Raw genomic sequence first — 20280 nt, 5'->3', positions numbered from 1 at the left:
CATTTCATCTAGAGTTAAATATCAATGCATGTTATTCTGCAGTTACAATTTAAGATAAACCTGAAAATAAAACTGAGAATAATGGTGAGTTTATGAAAGGTATTGTAAAGTTTCAGGTAAGTGTCTATGAAATGTTCATTCATTATCAGTCAGAACTGGATTAGATAATTGTTTTAGTTCTTTCTCGTACTCTTCATTTAAGGAATAATAAATGCCTTCTGGCAATGGAAGTTGTTGATTGAGGAACTCAGGACCTGACCTCCACAAGGAATTAGCTAAAAGTTCACTAGTGTCTGCTCCTTCAGATATTATATCTACTGCATTTTTAGTCCAAAGGGGCTTTGTCCCTGAAGGACTTTTGTTTTCGTTTTGCGATTTTCCGTTGGTTCAATTCTAAAGATATGCTCATTTTAAAACTATTTTGCGATATTGCTGTTGAACTGAATTTTATGGTTTAAGTGTGAAGAACATGATATTTTATAAATAAATGTAACACAAAAAGTTAAAAAAAAAATATCCCTTTAGACGTAATTTAAAATATGAAACCTTTCAGTTTTCTTTTTTTTTTTTTTTTTTTTTTTTTTGAGCAACGTGACTTCACCTGAATTGGTTATTCAAAGTTTAAATTTCGTCACGAAAATTTTGAACTTGTTCGCAAGAGTGTTTTATGCATCCTAAAACAATAATAAAATTGCATCCAGGGCCGCTGCAGGGTGCACCAGGTTACATCCAGCGATTTTAATTATTAATTTGTTTTGTAAAATTCTCTAATATATTTGCAAAAATATTCTAAACAATTCAGTATCTATGTATCAATTGTATACATAACTTATCGTATATCATGGTCATTGATTAACAGAGTTGCAATGAGAAAAAATATCAAAACAAAGTTCTGTTTCTCTTTTTTTAAAATTTTATTTAGCAACATGTTGTCTTGATGACTAAATGCATTACAAAATTACAAATGAAAAAACTTTGTTATTCATTGTATATGCTGTTGAATGAAACAAAACCAATTTTTATTTCTTAATCCTTTTTTTGTCCCTAATAAAAGGAGGAGAGATTGAGTGGTGATCTGCTAATTTTAAAAGTTTTAAGATATGAAAAAAGTATTGCTGATGTTATTAATTGATATTTCAGTACATTTTGGATTACTTTCAATATGTAAATTTTAGGTATTTGTGTATTTAGATCAATTAATTGTTTTAACTGCATTAAAAAATGAAGGTATATTGGTATGCAGAGTGAGGCAATCAAGAATGCGAGTTATTAGAGGCATATACAATATTAGTGCTATTTGAATTTAAATCTTTCAAAATCAAATTATGGAGAATTCATTAATATTAATTATCAAATAGTTATTATATATAACGAGCTATTATATTATTTATATTTAATATTAAATTATATATATGTAATGAAAATAATATATATAAAATGTGCAAGACAAGGTTGTGCATAGTGCCAAATTTGTGCAATTTCTTTGCAAGACAAGGCTGTGCATAGTGCCAAATTTGTGCAATTTCTTTGAAGATTTTTAAGTAAAAATAATTCATTATGTACATGGGAAGAATGGAATTGTTGTTCTTCTTACGTATACAGTAATCTATTTTTGTTTAAAAATATTCGCCATTGCACCAACTAAACCGTATATACTATATTACCATTGCAAAGCTTTCATTTATGTGATACGGTGCTTTGGCACACATTTAGTGACTAATGCCCCATTAATAGAAAAGTACCTTTTAATCTTTTAGAATTTAACTGTTCATTAACGTTTTGACTAAATTTTGACTATTCCTTATTTACTAACAGCTTTAAATTAAATTCTATCCTTTTCTTCTTGGCTTATTAAAGTATTTGCTCAAACTGAAAAATTTATGGAAATTACTTTGCATAGTTTTAAATTAGGACATTAATCTTAACTGGGAATCGAACGCTATTACTTCTGCGATGTCAAAAAACTAAATTGCAAGTTACCATCCCTGATGCTGTTGAAACTCAAGTGTAAAATCAATGCAGAACTTCATTTAAGCCACTGCTGGTGGGGTTTAAAACATTTTTAAAATGATATTTTCTCTTCCCAAGTGTAAAATTAATGTACATAAAAAAGTTATGAAACAACAACTTTTTTAACATAGTTTATTAAAAAAAGTGTTGAAGAAACTTCATTTCTTTCTTTCTTTATAGTGTATAAAAGTATTAAAGAAATTTTATTTCTTTCTTTATTTTTATAGGATCCTCATTCTCAGGGAGCAACAATCGAGTGTTTGTCAAAACAAACGGAGAAGTTAACACCACAGTGTAGACATGAGATACTACGTATAGCAGAACTGCAGGGTGATGATTTTCACTTAGATCGGCCACTGTTTTTTGCTTGCCGGGAAGATCGAGAGAGATTCTGTGAAAAAGTTGAAGCCGGTGAAGGAAGGGTATATCGTTGTTTGATGAGACATAAGATGGAAAGAGATATGAGTCAAGAGGTAATGAAAGCACAGTTGGCATTGGTTATTTACTTTTTAATAAAAACATAAAAAAATTAATTTAAAATTATTTTTTAAAATTTACGAAAAAATTATACATTTTTTGTAGATAATTTAAGAACTGTATTTCATTCTAAAAAACTTCTTTTTTTAGTGTCGAGAAAAGTTATTTCAAAGAGAGCGACTTGTTGTACATGACTACAAAGTGAATCGTGGGCTGGCAAAAGCATGCAGAGAAAATATAAAGATCTATCATTGTAGGGATGAAACTTCTGATAGAAGAGAAATAAGACTTGCTCAGATATTACTGTGTCTTGAAAATGCATTGCATAAAGGTAAACTTTGTTTTTACTGTATTTTGCGTTTTCACCGATTTAAATAATTTTCTTTTGTAAAGTGGGTACTTTGGCTCTAGCCAACACTCGCCGATGCATTACCAGTAATACAACTCTATATGTCTGTCTGCTCTACTACAAATTTCATGGCAGCCCTAGAAGCTGTTCCAGATTCTTCTGGAAAGATGCAGTTTTTTTTTTTTTTTTTTTTTTTTTTTTTCATTTTTCCTCTTCTTCCTGCCTTTTTTTAATTATTTATTTATTTTGAAGGAAGGTTAAGAGAAGGGAGATCTTTTATTTCAACATCAGTTTCAGAACAGTTAAAGTAAACACATCTTTTAATAACCCTATTCCTTTTTAAAGTTCTCGGAACAATGCTTTCCTTTCGTTTATGAATTTTTAATGTATTGACTAGATTTTTTGAGAAATGAAGTAGTTCATTATTTCTAGGCATGTAATATTTTACCAAAAAATATCAAATTTTTACAAATGAAACTGCACATAAAGGAATATGTACAGTGGGAGTATGCAACTGATGACAAAGAGTGAAGAATAACAACTGGGAATTGGTTAAAGGGATGTCATTTACCTTATTATTTAAAACTGTCAGTGCTGGTCATGTTGTTAATATGTTATTATGTTGATAATTATTGCCCTGACATTGAAGTAGATAGTACCCATATGCTTAATTTACTTCTTATAAGAAATATGATTTAAAACAAGGTAATAAAAGATGATTATGTGTATTGCACTAATTGAGAAGAATAGAATTTATGACTACATGCCAGTGCGTGATTGGTGCTAGAAGTAAAATTATTTTCCCAGTGCCACATTATGCGCAGGCACATGGCATTTAAAAACTAATTAAAACAAGAAAAAAATAAGTAATAATATGCATTATTTTCGCTAATTGTGTCTGCTTCAGAACAGTTACATTTTTGACACTGTTGCGATAGGAAGAAAAGCTGCACACCAGAATCTTAACAAGAGAGTTAGAAGCAAAAGTGCACAGGTATCCAATATGGCTGCTCACCAAGAGAAAGGTTTCAGGTCTCAAAAGTTTGAGTTCAAGTTTCGAATTAGCTACATCAGCAGCATTATGCAAGTCATATGATATAGATTGATTTAGAATGCTGCAGTAACGAAAAAGGCATTATTATTTTTAGAATAGAAAGGGGGATGTATAAAAATTTAAAGAGCTGTTGTTATTAGAGATTTATTTTCTTATTTTATATTTTACACACACACACACACACACATATATATATATATATAAACCTTTATATATATTACAAATGAATTTATTGTTAGTTACAATCATATTATTGCAAACTAGGTATGTCACAGTGTGATTCGTGTATTATCTTTGCACGATATAAATATTAGCCAGATGATCCTTCACAAATTTTGGTGATATAGATAGTATCTGTGAAAGCAATTTGTACTGCAGCATAGTACCATTTTCTTCTTGCAGTTGAGTACATAATCTGATTCAGATAGACCATGTGCAGGAGCACAAGGATCAGATGGCTGTTTCAATAAACCTCTTATGATAAAGAAAATTCATAAAGTAACATATTTCCATTGTAATATTTATGATAGTTAAAGTGGGAATTTACCATCATTATTTGTAAAATATTTGGGTAGGCCACTTAATGGTTTTCCTTTCATATGGATAGCAGGCAAGTATTTGACCTTGCTTATTAATGCCCACTATAAATTCATTATATTGATCAAGAAGTGGTTTTCATTTCATTTTGCCTTTTTTGTCATTTCTACACTATTTTTAGATTCATTAAAAATGTAAGTGACACGTCTTTTATCATTCTGCTTAGCAATTATTACACCATTAGTTTACTTTGCTACAAATGCATACTCGCATAAATGTGGCTGAATTTTATTCTTCAGTGCATGCGTGCTTGTCGGCCTGTTGGTATAAACCTTTGACTTCAAATAACCCCATAAGCAGAAATCTAATGGTGTTAAATCAAACGATCTAAGGAACCGATTTTCATCACCGAAACGAGAGAGTATATGGCCAGGAAATGTCTCATGCAGTAATTGAATTGTTTCACGGGCAATATTGCATGTGGCACCGTCTTGTTGAAACCACATGTCATCCACATCAATATCATCCAATTCAAGCAGAAAGAAATGTGTTATTGTGTTGCTATATCGAGCACCAGTAACTTCATTGCTTGACTAGCTTTATGGTCCAATGATACCTCTAGCCCAAAATCTGCATCCAACAGTGACATATTAAGGATACATTTGTTTTTCGACAATCACATGTGGGTTCTCTGAACCCCAAATGCAGCAGTATTGACAATTAACAAAGCCATCAGGGTGAAAATGGGCTTCATCGAAATTTACGAACTGTGGCCGCCAGACTTTCATTGTTTTTGAGATATTTTTCAACAATGAAAACACGTTTTTTGTACTATCATGTAATGCTTCTTTTCTACTAACCTTAAACTATCAGCTGTCAAATGGTTTTTTTAATAGGGTTGCCAAAACTTTACTGCATGAACAGTGGCAAATTCAAATCTTGCATTAATTTTGGGACACCCTTTATTATATCATCCAAAATCAAAATTATATAGTAAAATGTTGTACTTTAAATACATTTTGCTATCCAGTTTGGAGCATAAATCTATCCAAGTTTGTTTTATTGTTTGAAAAATATTAATGCCAAGATTTTTGTTCTCTTGGAAGCATACGCAAGGAAGAAGAGCAAGCATTTGTTTGATTTTGGGGTAGGTAAAGGGAGAAATCAACATATATATGCATTGGAAGATGAAGAGACAATTTAGTGGTATCTGTGTACTGCTGCAGTAAAGATAAGTCTCTAGGAAGGCACTTACCTAGTGAGGCATTCAGTATAGGCACTAGGATAAGAGAGGAAGCATCAGTCGTAGAGCAGTTAACTGAAGGAAATTGTTTTTAAGGAATTTAGATTTTGCCAAAGTCATCAGCATTAACTGTAGTTGGGATTTGGGGGGATGCAAAATATTTTCAATCCTTTTTAATTCTTTGTATGCATATGTATGCAAATAAATAAAAAAGGGATAAAAACTCATTTTGAAGTCGCAACTAGCAGAAAAGCAAATGAGCACTTATATTTGTTTTTTTCAGGCTACCCAGTTGCTGGGGAATGTCAAGCAGAAATGTTAGAACACCGCCAGACACTAATGGAAAATTATCAGCTGACACCTGAATTAGCTGCAGCTTGTGAAAAGGACGTGCAACACTTTTGTGGGAGGAGATTAGAACTTGGAGGCAAAACTCTTCATTGTCTCATGGACCATGCAAAGCCATCACGGCTAGACGGAGGCCGCATTAGTGACACTTGTCGTAGAGAAGTAATTACATTAAAATTGATTTTTCCATTTCTTTGCTTATTTTTTTGTTTGGAGAGTTATTATAAGGTAATTCTTTAGCTTAAAGTTCTCCTGAAATTTATTTAAATCACTGGATATTATTATTATTATTATTATTTTTTTACTTAGAAACCTGTGACATATTCTTACACCAGATGATGATTTGTATTCTTTGAATTTTACAATTTGTAAATTCATATCAGATAGATTTTGATTAACATTGATTTCATGTAGATAATTGTGTGTTCTTCATAAAATTCATAAATTAAATAACTATTTGAAAGAATGTTTAAGGAAATTAAAATAATATTAAAGAAATTGCTGTCAAAATGAAATTAGTATGCAAATTACTTTATAAGAGGAGTTAAGAAAAATGCTCAGATACATGAAGCAGTTTTAAGAGATGGAAGAGCATTGAAGTGTGTATCAAGAGACTCTTAAGTATTAAGTAGCAGCTGACTAGGAATACTTTTATTTTTTGTTCAAAGTTGATTGCCATTAACTACAACCAGAGGATGTTTCCATTAAGCACTTCTTTATATTATAGATTAAAATAATCATGAATATGGTCGCACCATTATTAATGGTGGAGTTTGTTTGGATTACGCAGATTACTGTAATCAAATGTTAGTAGTAATGACAAAAGACACACATGCTCACAATGAAAGTTTGGGTAGATAAAAAATTATAAACATGCCTAATGCATTGTCCTTCTTGAGTTATTTTTAGCATAACAGTGCTCGTCCACACCCTGCTCACATATTCCAGGACTGCCTACAATCTGTCTACCATAAGAAAGCTCTCGCCGGTTAATCTGCAGCTGTCTGTTGCTGGAGAAATGAGACTTGACCCATTTTCCAAAGGGGTGTCTTGAAGATTTACTTTTCATATGGTGCATTTAAAGATGAATTGCCAACCCTTGGTTCGACCCTATTTGAAATATACTAGCCGTGTTGCTATAGCGACCACCACCCGCCAGATACTGTGGCAGGGCTGCTCTTCTCGTAGACAGATAGTACATCATTTTAATACCCTCCTTTGGGCAATAAAATCCCCATATCTTTTCTAAATTGAACTGTATGCTAACTTCTGATGTGCACCACCATGAAATATCAGGGACCTAGGCAATAGCTGCAGAATATTTAGCAGAATGGTATTGCAGCATTATATGCTTCTGTGTTATGTCATGGATTTATGAACATTGCTACTAAAAGAGACTTTACATTTGAAAAATTTAATAACTTTTATGAAGCAGGTGTACAACAATAAAAAGTTTTTATATTATGTATTGTAATAACTTATTTATTTCTTCATGTATTGTATATCATGCATTGAACAGTTGTTCATCTTACATTACATAATTCAGTTCTTCATCTTACATTGGTCATACATTACAGAAATAAAAATAGAAATTAATAAATTAATTTTCAAAATTTTCAGCACAAAGTTACTTATTTTGCAGTCTTTGTACTGAAAAATAAGAAAAAAAAAAAAAAAATTATAGGTTTATGAGCCTCCATGTTTTGGGGGTGGGTAACTTCTTTGTGTATTTGTGTATGCTTTTGCATTTGATGATTACTATCCAAAGGAACATAGCTGAATATTATGTTAATTAATATTTCTCCTTACTCTAGCTTGAAAACTTGCTTAAACAAAGTGATGTCGGAGAAGATTGGCGAGTTGACCCAGTTTTACAAGAGGCTTGTCAATCTGTTGTGGATGCTGTTTGTTCTCAAGAAAAGCCTGGTGAAGGAAGGTAAGATACTGGTTGGACCAGTGGTAAGATACTGGTTCTGTTACTATCAGATTGAGCATTATTGGCTTCAAAAATTAAATGCATGTTAATCATTTTATGAAAAATCTTGTGTAATGTTGTAGTATCTCATCCTCATAGTTCATAATGCCAATTTGTAAATATAAGCTTAAAACAGACTGGTAATTTATTCATCCTGAGTTTTATTTTAATTTATTCACTCTGAGTCTTAAGCTCCAAAGCACACCGGTAATTTATTCACCCTGAGTAGTATTCTTAGTCTCAGAAAAAGTCCGATTTTGTTTCCAAATACCTATATTAGAACAATGCTATATATAAATCTAATACATATCCTAAGTCGCGCTTTCGAGACATGAAAAACACAAGTTGAATTTTGTCAATCGGCCCTGTATAAAGGGAGATATAGAACTGTCCACCCCTTTTTTTTATGCAGTGTACATTATTTAATATGCTTCAATAATAGTGTAATTTATATAGAATGAGGTCCTTGTGACTTGACATGGAAACCCTCTTTTGTTCTAGTCAATCTATTGATGTTAATATTATAGAAATAAGTGATAACACTGCAATGCTAATATTAACAATAACAATTTACAGCTTTAAGGGCAAATTAGTTTAGAAGATACATATTAACCTAGCCGAAAATATTTGCATCCATTTTTAGAATGAGAAATATCATACCCCTTTCCTCCACTTTATAGTTTTCACAGCATTTTGCATTTATAAATACAAATTTTATGTTGTATAAATGTTACTAGATTCACATGTGCTTTAAATTTTGAGGTTTATAGTAAGTATTTTCATTGTTTCCTGAATTCCTTCTCTCTTGCTTTCAGATGTATTAAAAATTAAAATATTAATAATGTTTCATATAGGGTTATGTCATGCCTAATGAAAAACTTTGACTCTCAGCATATGAATGAAGATTGTAAGGAAAAATTGCTCCAAATTCAGTACTTTGTTGCACGAGATTTTAAGTAAGTAACTATGATTTCTGTTACATATGTATTGTAGAAAGTAACTAAAAAGAATGTTACAAGTGAAAATTTTCTGTAGCTGTTGGAATGGGAAAAAAAATAATAAATAGATATGATGTTTTATTCTAAGGTTTAAGTTATTTGAATTGCAGTGTATTCTTTATTTAGTATAAATCTGAGATTTGGAGCTGTCATTATGTCAAAATAATCATGAAAAATTGTAGATTATTGCAATCTCATAATGTTTATAATTTTAGGTTTGATGGTTGTTATGTCTTATTCTTTATAAATTAGTTTATATTGATTTCTTGATGAAATTTTTATCAATAAAAATAAAAAAGGGTTAAAAATGCTGAACATTCATTGTTCAGCTCACTTAAATTCTGGTGAATGGAATGGGTTTCATGAAAGTTTTTTTCTTCATGTGCTACATGAATGCAAGAAAGTTTCTTTGAGAAAGCCTTCCACAAAGGCGTCCCTTCCCAGAGGCAGAATAGCCTTTGAGGATTTTGCTGTAATTTAAATAATTAAACTATTCAAATATTAATCTTTACACGAAACTGTATGTTAAATTAATCTTGTAAGAAACCAGAAGTGTATTTTTCATATTTATTTTACATAATGAGGAAGTTACGTGTAATTTGCAATAGCATTTGGCTTTGTGAGATCTATCACTAAATATTTCTGTTCTGTGATAGAATTTATTATAGTCATTGCTTCATAGGATATTAAGATAAAAGAGATAAAGGGGATCAATGTTTTTTATTGGAATTGTTCATTTTTATGTAAAATTTAGAAAAACCTTTACATGCCAGACTCATTAGTTGAATTTAAAAAAAACTACTAAAGTATTTTTTTAAAACATGTTACTTGCTAGCATTTGAAATCTTATCTTCATAATTATGTAGATCAATTAATGAGATTTTTAAATGTAATTGGTTTGATGTGCTTAGTTTTCCTTTCTTTCCCAATTGCCCATCAGCTGGTATAGTAGTTAGTAATACTGATGGGCCCAAGCTCCGAGAGAAGGCATGTATAGTGTCTGTGCAGCAAGGGAACACTCAAAATACATGATGAGCCAAAAGTCCTCTTGAGAGGTTGGTGGTAGAGAAAGAAGAGTAGGAGACCCTCAAACAACCATCTGGAGTGTTCTGTCTAAATAATAAAAATTTGTAATGCTTATAATATTATTTCAATAAGCAATACTAATGCATATGGATGCAAAAATATGATTTCTTTCAGTAAAGAATGTTAATAATGCAACCTTGTCTCTTGGTTTTATAGTAATGAACATTAAAAAAATTTAATTTCTATTTTTTAAAAATAATTAGCTGGTTGTATCAATTTAGAATAATACATCTTCTATTGAAATAGCTTCAAATTTATCCAACCAGGGGCTGAATTGCTAAAACCACAAAACTGTGATTGTGAACTCAGAGTTCTGTTTCCAGTGATTGAACAGATTGGTTGTGGGAGCTTCTGGTAGTTATTTTCATGAATAACCTGAACATGGACCATAAAAAGCTAGAAAGTCTTTCACAAAGACATTTATCCACATATAGTCCTAGTCCATAGTCAAGTAATTCAATAAAATCAATAACTGTAAATTTAACATTATAAATTTCATCTATTATTTATACATTATTTATACATTTGAAGCATAAAAACTATCCAGTCATTTCCCACAGTTTTAAAATCATGAATGAGATTTGTTTATATTAAATATTTTCATGCATTCTTCCCGATGTATCAGATCCACTCTCTTTTTTATACACATTTTTGAAGGATAAAACTTTATTACTGATCATTTTAATGAATGTACAGTATTTAAAATATAATGTACAGTACAAACACAAAGTAATACATTCTGCAAATACCCAGTCTATCTGGAAAAGAACACCTTTTAATCTTCTTCATCAAAACTTTTAATCTTCTTCGCCGTAACTTACCAACAAATTTAAGAAAGCTGAACAATAGAAATTTCACACACTTAAAAGTCATTCACAAAAATTGGAAAGTTTAAATGAACCCAGTTGTGATCGTCGATGACGGCATGTGTGCATTCACTGAACTCTACGTAACTGTGATATTCCCACACTCTGCAAAGAAACAAGAAAAAAATTACATAACTCTAAATAGAGGAAATTTCTAGAAATGCATGTAATCAAAATTGGCATATAAGATGCACCCCGTTTTTCAGACCCGTTTTTAAAAGGTAAAAAAGTGTGTCTTATATGCTGGCAAATGCAGTATATTATAAATGTGTGATTTAAATCAAAAGAATATTTTAAAAACGACGTTTTTTCTCTTCTGGTTTTAGAAGCAGTTGCGCTAATTTTTCCATCATATTTTTTCTAGGTAGTAAGCTTGTCTCGTCAGAAATTACTTGCAATTTAGTTTTTAAAATCTTCTATGTAGATAATTATCTGTTCTAGTTAATCCACTAAAAAGAAATATTCTTTTGTGTTACTTCAAAAGTCATGAAAAGCTATCTGCCTTTAAAAAAAAGGGGGGGCAATCTGATTATCTGTATCCCACAAAAAGACATGAAGAATTGATGAAGCAACGCGTCATATCGCCAAAGATATTTATCTGGTGACACTGGTATAGACAAAGTATCCTTCAGATAGCTTTTCACTTCTTCAGACATTTTTGCCAGTGTGACTACAGATTTCGTTCTTTCTGGTGGGAATTTCAGTACTTGAACATAGCAGTGGACTGCATATTGCTACAGTTTTCAATGAAATCTCAGATTTAGCTCTTTGCGCTCATAGAACATAATGCAGATTGTTTAAAGGTATCATGTGCCTCATTTTTCCCCTTATAGGATTTGGTGCCAAGTTTGTGTAACTCTCGAACATTCTTTTGTTTGAATTTGTGAAAGCTCTTCAAAGTTGGCAACAAGTTTGTAACGTTTTTTTGTAGGGATGTAGATAATCAGAGAGTACCGAAAATTTTCTTCTGTATTATAAAATTGTGCCAAGTTTGTGTAACTCTCGAACATTCTTTTGTTTGAATTTGTGAAAGCTCTTCAAAGTTGGCAACAAGTTTGTAACGTTTTTTTGTAGGGATGTAGATAATCAGAAAGTACCGAAAATTTTCTTCTGTGTTATAAAATTTTACTTTCATTTTCCAATGCTTCCTTATGTATATATTTTTTAATAATTGACCGTATTCTCTCTTTAGACTAGATCCTGTTTTATACAAGAGGTGTCGTAAAGAAGCAGAAAAATACTGTCATGCAAAAAAAGAATGGTATGATAAACCATCAAGGATGGATCCTGAAAGGGGGCCTATAGTTTTACCTTGCCTATATCGTTATGCTTATCATCCAGATAAAAATGTTCAGGTACTTTAATTAAATGATTTCATTAAAATTCAAAAGTTTATTAATTAAATTTAAAAGTTAAAATTATTTATTTTAATTGAAAACTGTGAGTTTACAACATTTGAAATTTATTTCATGTGGGTATGTTTCACTTTTGATTTGTTTTTTTAGTTATCTAGAGAGTGCCTATATGAGGTTCGCCGGGTGATGCGTCAGCGGGCTGTCAGTGTTGATTTATTACCTGAAGTTGAAGAACCTTGCTTATATGATCTTACGAAAGTCTGCAATGAAAATGTTGAAAAAGGAGAAGTAAGTTTTATTTGGAGGTTTCTTTTCCTTTATTCAGAGCTAAGTGCATAGTATTTGTATCGGTACTTTCCAATTATCTGCATACCCATCGAAAATTCACAAATTCATTGCTTACTCTGAAAAGTATTTGCTAAATCATTAATGACTAATTTTGTTTTAAGATGCATGAAAGACAAAAGCCATTTTAAAAAGTGTGGTATACTAAGAATTCCATAAAAGAGATATCAATCAATAAAAACTTTAAAAAAAATAAAAAAAAAAAAAAAAAAACTGCTACCTTTTTCAAGAAATTCTTTTGTAATTCTTTTACACTGTTTATCTTCCCATGTATACAGTGATATGTACTGTTTTGACGTAGAAAAAATCATATTATTGCATAAATTTGGTATTGTTCACCGGTAGACAATAAAAGCAAATATCTGCTGTAATCAGACCAATTTCCTACCCATATTTTAATATGTTGCTTGCCATTTTTCATACTGGTTATCAATAAAATAATTAGAAATAATTTAATAAAAAAAATAATTTGGTGTAAGAAGCACAACTTCATAGAGTGCAAATTTTTGCATTCTCTATTGCTGGGCAAATGCCATATTTCTGAAGAAATGCAGTATTTTATTTTTCTTCAGTTGGAACACTCTGCAGTCTCATTAAAATCCGTTATTAGAAATATTAATTCATTGAAAGAAGGAGCACTAATCCGAAAAAATGACTGTCACATTTCACAATCCACATTTACTTAAACAGATGTATGCTATCTGCATATCTGTTTGTTACATAAATACTTATTAATGATGTGGGTTGCCACATATCTGTTTTGGCAACATACTGCATCATGTTATGAGTGCTTTTTCTTGATCTTTTAGTAGGGGTGCAGATAATCAAAGAGTACCTTGGAATGTAAGTACAAGATGTTATTATTCATTCATAAAGGTACCAGATTCAGTAGTTGATACTTCATTTCATCAAAAGCTGCATTTATTTGTTGTTGATTTTTAACAAATGCTTTGCTAAATGTGGCAGAAGTTAAAAAAATTAACCCGTAGCTTCTGTTTAAATTTATAAAATTAGAATTGTACCAGCTGGTAGGCTTTGTATCTTGAATAATTCCATATGCTGTACATTTGTCATGCTGCTGTCAGTTATCGTTAAATAGAGTAAAAAGTAGGGTTCAAGATGTAGGAAGAACAACTGGGATTAATAGGCAATTTTCTCTCTACAAAGTACAGTTTTTTGATGGATCTCATTATCCAAATACTCAAAATTTTTTTAAATGAATATCCTTTTAATTGGACCAAACTAGCATTGATTTTAATTATTGTTTCCATTTATTGAAGAACAGTCAGAAAATTTGTAATTCATCTAAAACAAGTGTATTATTTATTAAATTTGGTTAAATAGGAATAAAGGAATGTCTAACCTGTGTAATCATATTGTCAGTATTATTGCATATCAAAAGAAAATCAACTTTCAGTGAATTATAAAAGAAAAAAATTAATCACAATTATATGAGAGTTAACTGCATATACATAACTCTCATATGATTGTGTCTTTTCGTCACTTTTCTGTCACATGCTATGTTTTGCTGGAGTTAATACACTTGCTACATTAGCACGTGGTATGTTTTGAACTTGCTATGTTATATTGGTGGGGCAAGGGGGGGAACATCTGTCTCCAGGCGAAGCATCCAGGCGGCACCAAATTGATGCTACAAAATTTTTAATGAAATGCTTTCCATTCTTGGCACATAGACAGGGGCGCAAATTCTCCAGTTGTCCTCGGGCGCTGGAATCCTAGCTACGCCACTGTATATTAGTATTCTAAATTAAAGGATAATTAAAGGATATTTAAATTTAAAATGCCTATTTTTTGTCATATGGCATATTGCAGTAATGCCAACAATATGAAAATCAGCCTGGATGGTATCAAATTATATTATTGAAAAGAAGGATAAGAACAGGTATTTGGGAATTTGTTAGTATTTCGTGTTCTAAATATAAATAAAATGATTTAAATTAGCTATACAGAAAAACTTTAATGCACTTTTTCTCAACAAGGATTCCCACTGACCTTGAAAAACCTTGTATATGATTTTTGTATGCATTTTCATTAAAAATGTTTGTGATAAATATGCTTGTCATGTTGCTTTCAAAGAGTCAAAGTACTTCAGGTATACAAATAACTGTGTGTTATAATCTATAAATGAGTAAATTAAACATATTTTTCAATACAGTATAAATCTTTGCTCTTTAGTTTTATTTTGTAATATTTGTTAGGAATCGTGTACTATTTAAGTTTCTTTTGTCATATGACAGACATGTGACATTCTACAGGATGAAATTTTTTTCGTCATTTGGTCATTATTATGGCTCAGTTAATTAAATGTCACCAAGATTATTGGCAAGTTTATGTTCACTTTTTATATATGATTTGTGATTGTCATGTTTCCATATTTGTTTTTGATTTGGCATCATAAACACTTGTAGTTCAAGGATTTCTGCAATGATCTCTGCTAAGTGAGCCTCAAGACTCCATGAGGCTCAAGTGAGCTGGACCTCATTCTTTTTTGTTCCAACATTTAACATTAACCAAAATGCTGAAAGCCTGTAAGTTGATTGGTAAATATCTTGGTACACTGCTGTTAAAAGACAATTGCAGGTTAATTGAAATAGGTTGCCTACTTTACATTACCATGCCTCATTTTGAAACGAGTTCCATAGCTAATTTTTCAATGAAATATCTTGTAATTAAATATTTGATTTTGTTTAAAACTGATGAAAGTATCTATATTTTCTCCAAATCTGTTTTGTGGCATTTTATTTTTTGTGTTTTTTATCATTTTTTAATTTATGAAAGTAAATGTGAATAAATAATATTTTTTTTCTTTATTATTTCATAATGTAGAATTAAATAAAGTAATGAGTCCAATTTTCTTTATCCTTTGTATGGAGAGGAGTAGTACTGCGAGATCTAGTATGCTTTGCTATCATGAAATGGTAACTAGACCTACGTATGGTTGTACCTTACGAATTCTTGCATGGGCATGAAGATGAACACAACAGAGACAGGATGTAAAAGCCCTTTTTATTTATCGCAAACCAGTTAACGAATGGCATGTGCTTCCAACATGAAACACTGTTCACTTGTGGTGAGAACTTAAAATGATAATTAAATAATAAACTTAAAGCTGTAGTGCTAGACTGCACAATTCAATTTAATCTAACAGGCAACTCGGAAACATACAATGGCGATACACTACCTAGACGGCCGGAATGCGTAGCTGCTACTAAACATCTGGAGAACAAAATGACAAAAGTGTGCTGTCGCTAGTAAAATCTCGCTGTGTCTGATCTTTTCGTTCCAACAGTTTAAATACTCATTTTCACCTACTTCATTTTCGTTCTGGCGAGGAAATGTGATGGGAAGTAAGAGAATTCGGGAAAGGCTCACAAATTAAAATAACTATTAGTAAAACTAAATAGAACCTTACAGTACATTTTTTAAATTTATATGCTAAGGTGAAAACTAAAATATTGGATTTGCTATTCTAAAAAAGGAAGAGAAGTACTAAGTTGATAATTTCTTTTCGTGTCTTAGTTTTTCATTAGCTTTTAAGTCACAATGTTTTTTAATGAATGTAGTATTATTTATATCCACGTTTTCAGACTTTTAAAACTTCGTATCATATAATAATGCTTATTGCTTTGTAGGAAATGCTTTGCCTTCAGAAGAATTTAAAAGATTTGTCACCTGAATGTCAGAAAGTTGTTTCAAATTACACTGAAGAAGAATCTGAACACCTAGAGCTGAATTATCCTCTGTTTTTTTCATGCAGTAGTATATTACATAAGCACTGCAATGTAAGTTTTGGGGTTTTTTTTTCCCTATCTTTTTATTTGCTTGTAGTGTGGCTACTGTGAGAGGTTTCCAATTCTAAGAAACATGCTTTTTACATAAAAATATTTCTTATAAATGTTATGAATATACAGTATAGTGTGTTTTATTTAATTATATTATTTTATAATTATATTTTAACATTCTTTGTTTTAAGTCTCTTACTAAACCAAGTATAATATGCTTAAGAAATTGTCTTATTCTTCTGTTTTGAGACAGGATTCAGAAGTGTATGTGTGCATGTTTGTATGTATTTATGTTGATATATGTATGTGTAATACATGCATACATGAACACATCCATACATGCATGAATACATACATTTCTGAATCCAGTTGCGATAACAGAAGAGTACCAGATAGTGAATGTACTGCCATAAAAACACATGTGTTGCTTATTGAAAAAGTCATTGTTTGAATTGTTTTCTTATTTTTCTTTTCTTTCTCTCTCTCTCTCTCTCTCTTTTTTTTTAATGTTTGCACTTAATGATGGTTAGTAGATGGTTATAGCACTTATCGCAGGATCTGATTTCAAATCCCACACAAAGCAGGAACCTTAGTATGTCTGTAGAATGATGGTTCTTAAAAAACATATATATATTATTCCAAAGGTCTGTTTTGAGATATTGATGATAAAGAAAGAGAGTTTTGAGATTTACTTCTCAAAATTCTCAGTCAAAATTGGAATTAATCTTCATATGTTGCCTAATTAAATAATCCTTAGCTCTTCGAGAAATTTACTACTTTTTTAAATATTACTGAAGAATTTTTAAATGCTGGATTTAACAGTTTATGGAATATGGTCTATTGGTACAAAAGTTTTGTTTTTTTGGAGAAAGAAAATCATTAAGTAATTATTATTGTTAAATTCAAATAAGACTGTATTTGTGTAAAATCTAGATTTTAAAAATGCATAATATTATAATGTTACAGTTTTCATGCATGTAATCTATGTTTTTATTTAAGGAATATATTAAAAAATAATCGAAGATTACAAGTTTTTTACAAAGTTTAGTTTTATACAGTTTTTTGCTTTTAAAACTGTCTGTGAAATATAAAGCATTTTTTAATTTTGCAGGATTTGCTTGCTAAAGATGTAGATCAAGGTGACTTGATACAATGTTTAATTCTTCATAAAAATGAACCAGAAATGAAAATGAATCTTAAATGTAGAATATCTGTGGAACACTTTCAACTAGTAAGTTTTTATATTTTACTGTAATAAAATTATCCGTCATGAAGTCAAAAAAGATTTTTTTTTTTTTTTTTTTAAATTTATAATCTTCTTTTCAGTATATATGTCTTTAATATTCTCTAGAGTAGTATTCAGAATTATTTTAAAATTAATGGGAATTGTTCATATGATAAATTAAAATGTAATTGTAAAGGGCTTGCTGCAAGAAGGGCCCAGATCTACATTTTGAAATTTTTGGAAGGGGTTGGGGGAAATCAAAAATTAATTTTTTTTACTTATATTCTTAATGTTTGTCCTCATTAAAAGTGCCAGTGAAAATAATTTTTTGTGGCTATTCCAATAGCTTTTTACTCCAGTGCAAAAAAACTTTTTTTTTTTAAACAACAAAGACCATGAACATAAAATCTATCAAAGTAGAGCTGGTTTTTTTTTTTTTTTTTTTTTTTTTTTTTTTTTTTTTTTTTTTTTTTTTTTTCTGCAAGCCCTTCAGTTATTAATATATTATAAAATTTTAATATTTATACACATATAGAGTGGCTAAGCATCTAAAATTGCAAAATATTTTTAATTTGCTCTCAAGTTCTGTTCCTTACTATTGTGAATGGACTGGTTACGTAGGGTATTTTTGTGTCCTCCATATGTGACACAAATATGCACAGGCCAGTTTCTATTAAAAGAATCCTTCACAAAAGCAGTATTTCCCCTTAGGGCAGATACTATTTGTATGCATTGTAGTTAAATAATTCAATCTAATTTCCATTTTGCAAACTCTTTTTCTTGCCTATATATCTCTTTAAACATGTGCAGATATTAAAATTTTTATTATAAGAGGCATTTATAATGTAAATGTATTATTGATATTCTACTTTTATTTGGTCAATGACTTTTATTTTTTGTTTTTCTGTAAAATTAGATGGTTTTGTAATTTATATTAGTTATGCCATAATATAAAAAAAATCCAGTTTTTGAAATTTACATGCTTTTTAAAGTAGATTTAATATAATTTCGATGTGTGTCTGGTAAAAACATCATGCATGCTTCAGAGAAAGGCAACGTGAGGGGAAAGCATTATTATGTAAAACACTGAAGTAAAAAAAAAAAAAAAAAAAAAAAAAAAATATGCTAGGAGAAAAGATTTCAGTTATCAAATATTGCAGGAAAAATATCATGATGGAAAATGTTTACAGTTTACAGTTTTCAGGTGTATGTTTGCTGTTTCAGTGTATGATAATATATAAGTGTGAGAAATTTTATCCATATCTTTTTAACTACTTAATAATGTTTAACTGAAAAATCGAAAAAAGAAAGGGAGGTAGGTATTCAAAATCTGAAATTAAATAGAAATTGCAAATATATGTAGTAGTAGTTAGTAGAATTTCAAACTTATATAGTTACTTAGCTATTGAGAGACAGTATTTAATTATTTTTGTAAAAATACATTGGTAGTTTTAATGAAAAAATATCACATGAAAAAGTGTAAGGAAAGGAAGATAAATTGTGTAATTTATTCCTCTTTCTAACATGTAATTTTGTTAATTTTTTCATGCAGTTAATTTTTTTGTATTTTAGTTACAATATTGTTAAAGAAAAAAGATTTTTGTTTACATCAGACATTTAGAAAACTAAAATTTAAAATTTCTAGAAAGTTGAATGAAGTTTTCAGGCATAAAATAATTAAACTTTCACATTCAGGTATTTCTTATCAGAATACTTTTTTATATTATTTAATTTCCTCAAAGATGTTTTATTTGAAGAATGTGTTATACATGGTGATCTTTTTTAAAGTGACAGTGTTTGGAGCACCCTGTAGTACGATCTAATAGCCGAAATGGCACCAAACTTGGTATTTAGACTAATCAAAACATGGGATATCAAGACATACAATCATACAGTTAAATTATTAATGTTTATTTACTACATTAACTTCCCTGGTGAGGAATTAGACCACATTCAATGTGAGCACCGTTCTCAGAAATAACACCGTGCATTCTGTGCACGAGGTTCTCCATAGCCATATGTAACATATCACGAGGAATATTCCACAATGTCTTTGTTATGTTGTCCTTTAGAATAGACAAATTTGATACTCCACCAACATAAACTTGAGATTTTAAATAACCCCAGAGCCAAAAATCGCATGGTGTGAGGTCAAGGGAACGAGGCAGCCATGCAACTGGAAATCTGCGACTTATGACTCTATCATCAGTGAAGTTTTAGCGCAACAGCTGCTTTTACCTTATTGCTAATGTGTGGCGGAGCACCATCCTGCATAAAGATTGTCTGTTGGAAACAGTTTCTTTGCTGAAGTTGTGGAATAACAAACATTTGCAGCATTTCGTGGTACCTTTCTGCATTTACGGTTCACGTTTGGGGTCCTGTCGGAGTGATGGTCTCAAAAAAGAATGACCCAATTACAAATTCGGCTGTGAAACCACACCAAACAGTGACTTTTGGGGAATTTAATGGGATTTCGTGCACAGTGTGGGGCTGCTCAGAAGCCCAAATTCGGCTATTTTGTGTGTTTACGGACCTATTGAGATAAAAATGGCACTCATCTCCTCACAGAATGTGCCATGGGAAAGCATCATCAATTTCTACCCTGGCAA

At 30.5% G+C, this 20280-nt stretch overlaps 1 protein-coding gene across 1 annotated transcript in view; it reads left to right on the top strand.

Annotated features, from left to right (window-relative positions):
* The window catches only part of Glg1 (Golgi apparatus protein 1), an 81980-nt gene that overhangs the window by 30314 nt on the left and 31386 nt on the right, over positions 1-20280 (top strand). Inside the window, exons 5-13 of the mRNA XM_035365384.2 lie at positions 2238-2483; positions 2638-2818; positions 5954-6180; positions 7833-7954; positions 8848-8949; positions 12136-12298; positions 12449-12586; positions 16297-16446; positions 17558-17677. Of these exons, the coding sequence (XP_035221275.1) occupies positions 2238-2483; positions 2638-2818; positions 5954-6180; positions 7833-7954; positions 8848-8949; positions 12136-12298; positions 12449-12586; positions 16297-16446; positions 17558-17677 (1449 nt within the window). The remainder of the gene's footprint in view (positions 1-2237; positions 2484-2637; positions 2819-5953; positions 6181-7832; positions 7955-8847; positions 8950-12135; positions 12299-12448; positions 12587-16296; positions 16447-17557; positions 17678-20280) is intronic.

Source organism: Stegodyphus dumicola, chromosome 7, assembly GCF_044657685.1.
Source record: "Stegodyphus dumicola isolate Sdum_Otavi_A_Nest chromosome 7, ASM4465768v1".
In the NCBI taxonomy this organism is placed as follows: Eukaryota; Metazoa; Arthropoda; class Arachnida; order Araneae; family Eresidae; genus Stegodyphus; species Stegodyphus dumicola.
The sequence above is the reverse complement of the archived record's forward strand: the minus strand, read 5'-3'. Positions and strand labels throughout refer to the sequence as shown.